General features: G+C 54.6%; 1 protein-coding gene across 1 annotated transcript in view; it reads right to left on the minus strand.

Moving 5' to 3' along the window:
- Positions 1–12,553, minus strand: part of CELSR3 (cadherin EGF LAG seven-pass G-type receptor 3) — a 112,039-nt gene that overhangs the window by 77,622 nt on the left and 21,864 nt on the right. Inside the window, 3 exon segments of the mRNA XM_077821482.1 lie at positions 119–207; positions 2,526–2,641; positions 3,593–3,815. Coding sequence (XP_077677608.1) covers positions 119–207; positions 2,526–2,641; positions 3,593–3,815 — 428 coding nt within the window.

Genomic DNA, 12,553 nt, shown 5'->3' on the forward strand with positions numbered 1-12,553 from the left:
CGCAAAATGTGCCTGCTGGGGAAGCCTGGTCAGTGTTTGCAGCTCACCAATTCCAGACTTGCAGCCAGTGGGACAAACAGGATAATCCCAGGGAGAGAAAACAAGAGGGGGCACGTACCTTGTTGTAGTAGCGGAGCTGCACTGTATGCCATTGCCCATCACTCACACCCCCCGGCAGGTACGGGGTCACCAGGGTGCTCGACTCACCTGCAAAGCACGACACTGTTACACACTATAAAACAGACGCGGTCAGGCAGGAGGGAGCAGAGCAGTGACGAGGCTGTGAGTTATGCATCCACAGGGCCACACTCATTCCCTGCAAACAGTCCCCCATGCACCCAAACACCCCCCTCACACACCATGTCATTTTCACACACACACATACACACACACTCCAGAGTAAACACCCACCTGGACCACTAGGAACAACAGAGAATCATAGATTTTCAGGCCAGAAGGGACCCATCTAATCTGATCTCCTGCATGCCATAGGCCACAGGACTTCCCTGAATTAATTCCTGCTTCATGTCCAATAGCTGTGGTTGAACTAGAGAAGATCTTCCAGAAAAACATCCCATCTTGATTTAAACATTTCCAGTGATGGGGAATCCACCTCAACCCTTAGTAAGTTGTTCCAATGATTCATTCCCCTCACTGTTAAAAACTTTGCCTTATTTCTAGTCTGAACTTGTCTAGCTTCAGCTTCCAGCCATTAGAGTTTGTTATACCTTGTCTGCTCGATCAAAGAGCCCACTGTTATCACATTTCTGTTCGCCACGTAGGTACTGTTAGACTATGATCAAGTCACCCCTTAACCTTCTCTTTGTTTAGCGAAATAGATGAATCTCCTTGAGTCTATCACTATAAGGCAGGTTTTCAATCCTTTAATCATTCTCATGGCTCTTCCCTGAACCTTCGCCAATTGGTCAACAAAAGAGGTTATGTTCACTAACCCCAAGTTGTTGGCTAAACGTTTTCAACGTCTCCTCCTAGAAGATGGATCAGAGACAAAAATGTCACCCTGCATGTATCAGTACATAACAGGCTGGGTCACTGCCTCCCTGGTCACAGTGTTGAGTGTTGCTCTTTGATTCACCTGAATTGCAAATGTGTTTGCTTTGGTGTTTCTCCAGCAGGAGCCCGAGCAAAGAAACCAACCTTCACAACCTTCACCAAACTTTCTCACTGTTGGCCTTCTTCCCACTAAGCGGCCCTCAGGAAAAGAGCTGATGCACAGACAGGTCACTCGGAGGCAGTGACATTACGATGAGCTCTCTGTTATTTTTAAGAGAGGAAGGAAGCCCCTGCTACCTAGCGATGTGAGCTACAGTGAGAGGCTGGCTGGATACTGAAATGAGGAAGGAACGAGCTTGCTCTGCACTCTCAGGCAGCTAAGCCAGAGAGCTAAGGACTCGGCCATTTCGGGAGAGCACTAGTGAGCAGATGAACAGCATCAAGGGAGCTGTGCCTGAGAGGATAGATAATGACACCACAGGAAGGGGCTGGTGATGCCTGCCCAGACCCCCGCAGGATGCAAGCAGGTAGAAAAGATATGTCTGAACAGACCTGAAGCACAGTCACCCAGAGCAGAGGCAAAAGAGGAGCCTAGCAGCCCAGCTGACCTCCCATCCCCTGTTCGTACAGACCCCTGTCTGCACACGACTGACACTCGCAGCCCATCATACATCTAACCCCATCAAGCTTCCCTGGCATTTTTCTACCACTAAGACCTAAGCAGCACTAGAGCTGCTGCACTTGCATTTCCACTGGGAGAGCGGCCTGCCTGCAGCTGAGGTCACCATCCAGAGACTATTACAGCCACACAGGTGAGAGCCGTTTCCTTTGGTAATTGTACATTAGCTGATTTGCGGCTAATTGGCTTTGCTGAGCTTGAATTGCTTGTGAAGTGTTTTACTGCGCCTGCTGAAACCCATGAAAGGGAATGTGGTTGGGTATCTTGGCATGCAGGGTGCTGAGCTGGCTTTAAACCACTGCTCAGAAATTAGGGCTTCTGGGCCATATGTTATTTTGTCTATGTTAGGCATCAATTTTAATGTAGAGCACGTTTTCCTTCTCATGGAGCTGAGCCCTTTATCCGGAGAGCACAGCAGCAAAAATGGGCGTTCACGGGCCTTCGGATTTCATCTGATTGGAACGTAAGTGATCTTTAGCTTTCTAAACATCTATGTTTGCACACACACCCCCCCCACTGCCTTCAACGGCAATGACACGTGCGCATACACGCACAAACACCCCCCTCCACTGTCTTCAATGGCGATAACACACACACACACACACCCCCACTCCTATGCAGGCATACACACTCACATCCCCAGTGTATGCTCCTACACACACACACAATCCTACGCAAACACACACACCTCTGCGCTCACACCTCTGATGGATGCCACACAGACACACAAACGGGTGTGCGCTCCCACTCTCAGAGCCAGACCCCTGTGCACACACCCCCTCTCTTCCACGCTCACACACACACACGCTGAGAGGCTCTCGTGCACACGCACCTGTGGAGTATTTCAGCTGGACCTGCCCATCAATGATTTCCACGGCCAGGAAGTCGTGCTTCTCATTCAGGCGCCCATTGTAGAGCAAGAGGCCGCTGCGCTCCAGCGTGGCGAACCTGACACAGAGAGCAGAGCACAGATCCTGAGTGTTGGCGCACGGGAGTGCGGAGGGAACAGTGCCCCTTAGAGAGTCACAAGGAATTAACCGATCCAGCCGTTCCACCCCCTTTCAGCGGGAACCAGGGACAATACTTTCCAGAGTGTATTTACCCACAGCAATGTGCATTTACTCCGCAGCGGTCAGTGATTTGCAGGAAGACCTGGACACCAGTACAAAAGCACATTCTGGACGGTGGTTCCAAGTGGTGAATGAACTCCCTGCTAGAAGAGCTCTATACTCACACCAGAACACACACCTGAGGAGGAGGTGTAAGCACAGCATCTTTTCCCTGGGGCACCCTCCAGAGGAAGGGCAGGCTGGGGACAACAGTAGACGGTATTCCAGGGCGAAATGCCCCCTCGAGCAGAATGGGAAATCACAGCAACAGCTGGCACATCTGTTACTCCAGTTAAACTCCTTGATGAAGAGCACTGAGAGGCCCTCTGGTGAGAGAGAGCCTGCCAGGGCCCCATGCAGCTCTACCAGCAGGGCTCCAAAGAGGAGCGGGGGTGTGTGTGAGAGGGGGTGCTGAGTGCAATATCTGGAGAGAGCATTTCCCTGCAAATCCCAGGAGTGAAGGGTTTACAGAGGGCAATGGAAGTATTTCATAGGCCCCGCGGCTGGGCAGGACCAAGGCATTTCAGTGGGGAGGGCTCTGGGCACTTCAGCAATTCACTGGACGGGTGGGCCAAGGGCCCAGCCCATAGTTGGTGGGCCCTAGGCACTTCACAGGGGCCTCTGGATAAATTGACACCCACCCCACCCCGGGGCCCGGTGCTTCGGCAGGGCCCAGGGCTGGGAGAGTCCTGGGCTAGGTGGGTCCCAGGTGCTTTGGCAGAGCCCTGGGCACCCACGCCAACCCCCTCGAGGGGAAGTACGCTCATGTAGAAGGAAGAGCAGGACTTACGAGAGGGAAAGGGTGAGGTGGAACCTCTGGCGCAACCCACGGAACATGATGAAGGACTTGGGGGGGAAGGAGCGCGTGGAGACTTCACAGTAGGGCTTCTCAAAGCCCCCGGAGGGGCACTGGCATTGGAAGCCGCCATCCGCAGAGTTGGTGCAGGTGCCGCCATTCCTGCACACGCCAGGGAGGCAGCGCCCCGAGCGGCTGTCCACCTCGCAGTTGTCACCTGTTGGGGAAGAGAATGGAACAAGGGGCTCAGGACACAACCAGGCTCCCAGCATTGCCCATCCAGACTGTGGCTCCCAGCAGTACGGGACGGAAGTCACTGCCCCCAAGTTGTCTGGACAGGAACCAGCCAGGCTGGAGGCCAGCTGAACAGGTCTCCCTTCCCCATAGCTGCACGAGCATGTGACAGCAGCCCATTGCCACCCCAGTTCCATTCCCCAAGCACCAGGCCCCCCGGTGGGCCTGGGCTTGGGCACTTTGCCCTTCCCAGGTCCTGTAAAGAATCCCCCTAGCATGAGAGCTGGCCAAATATCCTCCCTGACTGTGAGTCACACAACATTGGGCCCATCAGCCTTGGTGCCAGTTCCCTGCTCCCCAGTGCTGGCCAGTCCTGCCCTGACGCACTGAGAGACCGTGTGTGTGAGACACGCTGCCTGTGGCTCCAGGACAGACATGCCCCAAGGACGGCCAGGGCACTCTGGGTGGGCAGGATTTACCTGCCCCTTAGGGCTGTAACTCTGCCCCCTGCGGGAATATGATGGACTTGCAGCTCTGTCTGTTCTTGCTCCTTAGTGGAGGGGCATAATTCACATACCAGGGCGAAACCTAAAGGTCGCCACGTGTCCAGGAGGCACCATCGCAGTGGTGCCCAGCTCCATCACCTTGAGGCTAAGTGTTTCCCATTGCTAGGCCTGAGGCAGCTGGGCACAGCTGTGGGTGCAAGGTGCACAGGCGGAGCTCTGCAGGAGGATTCCCGCCGAGCTAAGAGAGCTCCCTCCAGATCTCAGCAGAGGCACAAGGCAGGTCTTTGCTCCTCACCCTGGCCTCAGGGCTCAGCTGTCACCCAAAGCCTCGTCCCTAAGGAAGAGATGTTTCCCAGCCCTGCCTGCTGCCTCCAGTCCCCGGAGAGGCTTTCCTGCCCCAGATCCAGCACAGTCCAGAGAACAGTGCCACAGTGAGGTCAGGATGGTGTGGGCAGCAGAGCCTACAGGCAGCTGCTCCCCAGGTGCACAAGGCTGTCCCTCACCCTTCCTAATTACCACAGGGGTGAGCCTCTCACCTCCCAGAGCTCTGGCTCTCCAGCCCAATGGGATCACGGAGGTTGCAGGGGGGTCCCTTTGGGGTTTCAGTCCTTCCACCCCTGAGCTGAAATACATCTGCCTTCTGGGCTGCCAATGCTAGTTGTAACCCCATAGGCTAGGAGAGGGGAACAGCCTGGAGTGGGATGTGTACTGCTCACCAACGACCCACCTCCCAGCAGCCCTGACAGATGAATCTCCAGACAGTGCCTCCCAGCTCCTGCTTGCATCTGGCCCCCTCGCCCTCAACTGCAGAGGGCCTCTCATAAATCCTCCCTTCTTCCTCTTGTGGGATGGACCTGGTGCCTGGCTGAGACAGGTCAGAGGGTTCCTCCTATGATGAGCCCAGACCCAAGTCATAACCCCCTAACGCAGAGAGTCTCAGGGACTGTGACACAGTGAACTGGGCCCCATATGTGCCTCACTCCACAGAGTTCATTCAGTGCAAGCACTTCCCTTTGGAGCACGAGTGCAGGGAGTTGACCTGATCCCTGCAGGCACCTGACCCCACTGCACACCTGGCCAGGCTTCGCTGGTGGTTGGACCCAGCAGATCTGATCTTACCCCCTAGTTGGAAGCCACTAGAGATCCTCTCTGCTCCGGGTGAGATGGGCACTTATGGCCTGAAGATTCCCAAAGTTTTTCCCACATCAAAGCCCCTGCTACCACAGGGTCCTACATCCTGGCACTAAGCACTAACAGGTTAGTCTATTGCATAGCAAAAAGGTCCAAGCAGATGGAAATGCTTTGTAAAAGCCAGTAAAACACTGCAAAGGCCTTTCACTCTGCTGCAGCACTCCTCCAGAGCCCAGAGCTCACAGCTATAAGTGAAATGAGTTTGCTGTCCTCAGCCTAGTCCATAAAGGATGTTTGTCCACAGCCCAGAAGCTACCAGGGGTCTCTGCTTGGAGAAGAGTGGGCCTGGATAAAAGGGAGGTTGCAGGTCAGAAGTGAGGGACATCGGCAGGGCTAGGTCGAGTCCCAAGAATGTAATGGGGGGAGGCTGCAGGTCTGGGCTGCGATACATGAGTAGAGCTTTGCTGGGACCAGAATTAGAGTATCAGGGATGTCGCAGGTGTGGACCGAGTTTCATTGGCTGCACAGTGTGCAGGCCCACAACTGGAGCAGAATGGGGTAGTTCAGGCCAGAACTGAGGTGTTGCAAGGAAAGACAGGAACAGCAGGGGAACAAATTGACACAGTCAGATTTTGCTGGCACTGACTGAAGCCATCCCATTTCCTTATTTCAATCTGTTGCTTTGGCTGTGGTGTGAGGAGTAAAGGGCACACATTACTGCTCCCATGAAGGGACTAGCAAGGAGATGAAATGGGGTTAGTGCCCCGGAGTAACAGAACCTGGGTTATCCACAGGGAACCCAATCCACAGCCAGGAAACCAGGTAACACGACCTGGTTTTAGTCCATTAGCCTAATGGACTGGGGTATTCATTATAAGCCACCAATGTAAATGCCATCAGATTAACTTTTTGACAGCAGGCCCAGTAGAAAGGCCAGGGACTGCATACACTCTGGAGAGTGAACTCTTCTCTGTCTTTAGAGGGAACCTCCTTTGGCTTGGAACACTGGATTGGGGCAGCAATCCTGCATTGGTTGGGGAGAAAGGTTGAATGACCTAACGGGTCTTTTCCCATCTCTGCTTCCTGTGCTGTATGTCGAGGTCTGTCGTGCATACGCTGTTAGACAAGCAAGGTGGGTAAGGTAATGTATTTTATTGGACTAACTTGTGTTGCTGAGAGAGACAAGCTTTTGCACTTACACAAAGCTCGAGAGCTTGTCTCTCACACCAACAGAAGTCAGACCAATAAAAGATATTACCTCACCTACCTTATCTCCAATATCCACAGCTACAACAGCGAATGCACTGTCGTCATTTGCCTGCATGGCCACTGGGTGGCGCTGCCTGCCACTCAAGGCCATGGCTGGAACTTCAGCAGGGCCCTAAGGTCACACTTGCGCCATCATTCAGCAAGCTGAACTCTTTGCCATGGTCACTGAGGCAGGAAATGTCAGTTCCACTAGGGTTTCTCTCTGTTACCCGTGGCTGCGGAGAGGGAATGGAGAACCACAGGATCCCAGGGTTAGAAGGGATGAGTCCCTCTCTATTTCAATACTCATTAGCTACCGGAGCATACGGGCTTTATGGCATGGCTGAGAACACCTTCAAACTCGTAATTACTGGGGCTCTTACTGCACATGTAGCCCTGTAGACCGGAGTTCACAAGCTTGCTCAGGTCACCAATGCAAAGAGTCCTGCTCTCTCAGCCTAACTGCATACGAAAACCAGCTCACAATTCTGACAGAACTGGAAGTCTCTGCCCAAGGGAGGCTGGAAGGGGCCCCTGCTGCACGAGGGGGCTGGATCTGTGGGTCAGTACTGTGAGGCATCAGCAGAGCCATATGGGGAGAGCCGAGGGCTGGACTAGTAGGGGATGAGGTGCATCAGCCGAGCAGTAGTGGGATGCTTCAGTAGCTCTTGCCCACCCTTTCCTGACAATATTCAGCTCTCCAGTCCCTCGGTTTCACATGCACTCATTTCATCAGTTCCACTAAGAAGAAACCCTCATGGCCGTGCCCTGCAGCATTGCTAGTGGAGCATCTCACCTGCACGCAGTATAACATAGCTAATGGAGGAAGCTGGGTCTCCTTTCTTCAACAGGAAACTTCTTTCTCAGTGTCATAGAATATCAGGATTGGAAGGGACCTCAGGAGGTGATCTAGTCCAACCCCCTGCTCAAAGCAGGACCAATCCCCAATTTTTGCCCCAAATCCCTAAATGGCCCCCTCAAGGATTGAACTCACAACCCTAGGTTTAGCAGGCCAATGCTCAAACCACTGAGCTATCCCTCCGGACCCTGGGATGGCGAAGGTTGACAGGCTCCCTTTGTCCGTAGGGAAAACACCCTGTAATCCCCAGAGTGCTGCCCTAGGACAGCTCCAGCGAAGGTCTCTGAATACGTTGGCCCACACCTCCAAAGATATTTAGGCTTTTCACTTCCACTGACGTCAGTGGGAGTTCGGACCCTAACCGCGTGGGAGGAGCTGGGCCTGTGACCCTACTGGTGCAGGGTGCCAGGTTGGAGAGCACCAGCTTTATCTACCCACCGAGTGGTAGGGCAGGCTTCCCTCCCATGCTGCCCTGCCTGTGTGCCTCAGCCCTGCCCTGGAGGGACTCTGTCCCCAAGAGGTGAGGAGTTTACTCTCCATGGCCTCTCTGGTATGAGCTTCCCCACAGGGGGTGATTAGCACTGACCCGTGTGATCCTGCAGGAACCAGACTGGCACCGCACACTCAATTCACATTGGCCGTGGCCACAATTACAGCTACGGCTGGCCTGGAACCTGATGGAGCTGGTGGCCTGCAGGTGAAAGGCCCTGTCTCTTTCCTCCAGCCCCTGGAACAGCCAGGCCCAATGACCTGAGCCCCCCTTGGAAGGGGAGCACTGGACGCGGAAGGTGCTATGTCTAGTTCCCCGCCCCCAAGCCAGCCACCGCCCCTTTCAGCCGGGTTATATTTGTAATGACGCCACACCACACAGTATCTGGAAACGTCTGTCCCTGCACTGTGCCTCCGCTCAGGAGGAACCTCACAGCCTTTCCAGAGGGGTGGAGCCAGACACCACATGCCCCTTGGGAATCCCCACATCCTGGTATCTGCAGTCTAAGCCCCCACAGCTGCAAACTGCAAACCGGGTCGGAGCCCTCTTCACCACCCCGCTGCGAGGACGGGGGATTCCCACACACACCTGCCCTGTCTGCTGTAGGTTTGCAGCATCAGCCCCCTGTTCTCTCTTCCCCCGCCCTGTGTTTCCCTTCTAACACAGATCAAGGCTGATCCATGCAGCTATCAAAGGGGGAGTTCCTGTCACTTTAAATCTGGGAACAGGCAGCCATGCACCCAAGGGAACCAGAGACATTTTTCATTGTCTCTGAAATGAAAGCACCCTCCCTCCCTTTGATGGGATCAGTAATGTATTCCTCTGAGCCGGCACTGTGGGAGAAGGGGGGTTGGAAGGAAGGAAGCAGCAGCCATGTTTTATTCATCCCAACTGGAGGGCTGGGAACTCCTCACCCTCCTCCCCTCTTCCTCAAGTGGTCACAGGCTCCAGAGCTCCTCAGAGCCCAGGGCTTGCAGTCCTGGACTCTCTACTCTCCCCTCTTGGTCTGTCTCTCCTCTGTGGTATCTACTACACTGGCCCTTCCCCCACACAACAGCAAGTGTCCCCCACACCCACCCAGGGCTGCCTCTGGAGTACCGCCCCATACCTGTCTCATCTCCAGGGAACTCAAGTGCAACAGCTATTCACTTCCCTCCCAACACTAGCCCACCCTCTTTGTGCTGAAGGAGCACAACCAGGGCCATCCCCAGAATGCGTTTCTGGGTGCTGACGTTCAGCCTAGGATTAGCCTGGGCCCATCGCACAGGCCTCCCCTGGTGACACATATCGGCACAAATCAAACAGCCCTCGAATATAAATAAATTGGATAAATTGGAGAGAGTCCAGCGAAGGGCAACAAAAACGATTAGGGGTCTAGAACACATGACTTATGAGGAGAGGCTGAGGGAGCTGGGATTGTTTAGCCTGCAGAAGAGAAGAATGAGGGGGATTTGATAGCTGCTTTCAACTACCTGAAAGGGGGTTCCAAAGAGGATGGCTCTAGACTGTTCTCAATGGTAGCAGATGACAGAACGAGGAGTAATGGTCTCAAGTTGCAGTGGGGGAGGTTTAGATTGGATATTAGGAAAAACTTTTTCACTAAGAGGGTGGTGAAACACTGGAATGCGTTACCTAGGGAGGTGGTTGAATCTCCTTCCTTAGAGGTTTTTAAGGTCAGGCTTGACAAAGCCCTGGCTGGGATGATTTAACTGGGAATTGGTCCTGCTTCGAGCAGGGGGTTGGACTAGATGACCTTCAGGGGTCCCTTCCAACCCTGATATTCTATGATTCTATGATATTCTATGAATGGGATAGGGCTACATCATATTGGCGACATGCTGTGGGGCAAGCAGCCTGATTCTAGTGAGCACAGAAACCCAGGGCCACCCCAGCATCCTTCCCAGTGCACAGCGATCTAGGAGAGTCCCCAACTCATTACTCTGAGGGAATCAGCATGCAGGGAGCCCTCAGCCCGCCAGGTCCCAGTGTCTCCACACAGCCCAGCTCTAGGTAAGGCCTGGCCTGGACCCTGTGCTGTTACCCCACGACGCGTTAGAGGCTGCTGTTGCTAGGTCATTGGGGTCATTAAAGCTCACAGGGTCAGGACAAGAGCAAACCAATGTGGGGAGCACAGAGCCCAGTGGAAGGCCCAGGTCCTGGAAAGACCTGGAGGGACTCCTATCCAGATGGGTGTGTAACCAGGCTGGAGACACGCTCCTGCGAAGGAAAGGGAGAGAGCAATGGGCCACGGACAGCCCATGAGAACCCTGTGCTTGAGGGAGAAGGAACAGAGCTAGGAGTAGGAGGGGGCGAGTCCTGGGCACTGGCCTGGCCCTGCTCACATCCAAAGGCCCAATCTGCAACAGTTTCTGGCTGCTGCACACACCCTGGCAGGGCAATGCACTCTGTGCACACAGGTGCTGGCTGGCCCAGGCTACCGGCCAGGCCCTCCCAGCAGGCTGACACTCCCTCTCCCTACTCGCCGGCTGAGCTATGCTTGCCATGGCGATCAGCCCTGACAAGGCTTTGACCAGCCCAGGGGATAATGCTCAGAGCTGGGCTCAAGTGACAGAGCAGGCGACAGGGGTTGGGAAATGAGGTGATGAGGGCCATGGAAACACTTAGACAAGCAGACGGACAGAGAGAACCTGGGACAAGGGGTGAGGGGGAAGCTGCCTCTTCCCATTTTGTCTCCTTGGGGCTTCCGGAGCCGAGCAGGGAACCACCCGGCACTAGGTCCTGTTACCTGCCCGGCTGCTTGTGGGGGATGGGGAGATGGCAGGAAGTGACAGAGAAACGAGCTCATTAACCCCTCTGCTAATGTCTGTTCACACTTTAAATGCTGGGGGTTAATTACTATTGACTTTGCTTATCTCACCAGTAACCACAATGCAGGAGCTGCTCACAACCCTGCCATCTGCTACCCCCCCATCCCCCACAGCAATTCTTCCCAGCTGAGGGGAGCCACAGGCCTGGGAGCCAGCCAATGAGATCCTCACTCCACCAGCAGCCACAGGCTCCCTTTCCACTTCTCCATGCAAGCACAGGGCTAGTTTAGGAGGCCAACACCTCTGCTAGTCCAGTCCTTGCACCTCTTCCCATGTCCCTCAGTCCTGACCAAGAGCACCCCTGTCTACTGCAGTCCTAGTATCCCCACACAGCTCTGCAAGGCCCCTCACTCCTGACCTGCAGCACCTCGACTCTTCCAGACCTGGCCCAGCCCACCACAGCTCTGCCAGTGTTCCCCAGTCCCGGTCACACTCCTGCAGTACGAGCTGTTCCTCATGCTCCTGGGGGCTGGCACTGGGGTACAGATTCAGTACTGGGGTACAGATTTCAGCCCAGCAGCCTCTACACCCTTATTAGAATCTCCTTCCCTGATGGACAGCACAACTCAACCTCTCCATTCCTTCCCAAGCAGCAGGGGTGCTGGCAGTTCTGGAGTGATGCTCGGTCTCCACATTTCCCCCTGTGGAATATGCCATGCACCAGCCAGCCTTACTTCCCCTCCTAAGAATGACTCCCTCCCTGCCCTCCCACCTGCTGGGGGAAGGGACCCAAATGCACTGAGTGGCTCTGCCAGATGCTGATAAACTGACTGGCTGGGGGGATGCGCCGGAAGCTGAGCGATAGATCTGGGCATCTCTGCCAGCAGCACTGTGTGACCGTCACAGGCTGGAGCCCCCATCACAAGTGTCCCGACTGCTGCCTCAGTGCACCCTGCAGCAATGGCTCAGAGGAGCAGGCTCCTTAGCAGTTTGATTTCCCCAAGTGAAATGAAACTTTCTGACTTGTCAGGGACAAGAGGCTGCTGAGGATGGAAAGCTCCAGCCACTGCAGAGCTGAGGGTGGATTCCATGTGTGGGAGGCACCTGAGTGTCATGTCTGCCAGCCTGGAACATCTGTGGCATTGCAGCCATGAGCAACTGGGAGGATGAGCAGAAACAGCTGCCTCTTTCCTCCCCCTCCCATGGACATTCCTCAGCCCCTGGGAAAGCGATTGAGAGAAGAGGAGAGAGTCCCCTCTCCGTGAGGTAACCCTGAAATCCCCACTTCCTGACATACCAGGCTAGGACAAGGCATTTTGCTTTAGTCAAAGGGTTTCAGCCTTGTTACAAACAGCTCCATAGAGCTGGGAGCTCCCTTGGCATTGATTCCCTTGTCAGGGCTGGTGCCAGGCATAGGGCCACAGCATTTTGTACCTAGTGCCTCCCGTCCTGGTTAAACCAGCAAAACACAAGCCAGGGGACATTTACAGACTCAAAGCAGCAGAATCCACTAAGTCTGCAGCACTAGCAGCTGATTCCTCAGGAGCGAGGGGGATGGGAAGGACCCAGGAGACTGCTTTACGGAGCAAAGAACCAGGATTACTGCTGCTGGAAAGGTATGTGGCAAAGACTGGTCAGAAAGCAGGACTCTTTATCCTGGGATAGCAGAGACCCTCTTCCCCACTGATGGCCAGGCCTGGCAGAGCCCTGCCCACAACA

Source organism: Eretmochelys imbricata, chromosome 7, assembly GCF_965152235.1.
Source record: "Eretmochelys imbricata isolate rEreImb1 chromosome 7, rEreImb1.hap1, whole genome shotgun sequence".
Classification (NCBI taxonomy): domain Eukaryota; kingdom Metazoa; phylum Chordata; order Testudines; family Cheloniidae; genus Eretmochelys; species Eretmochelys imbricata.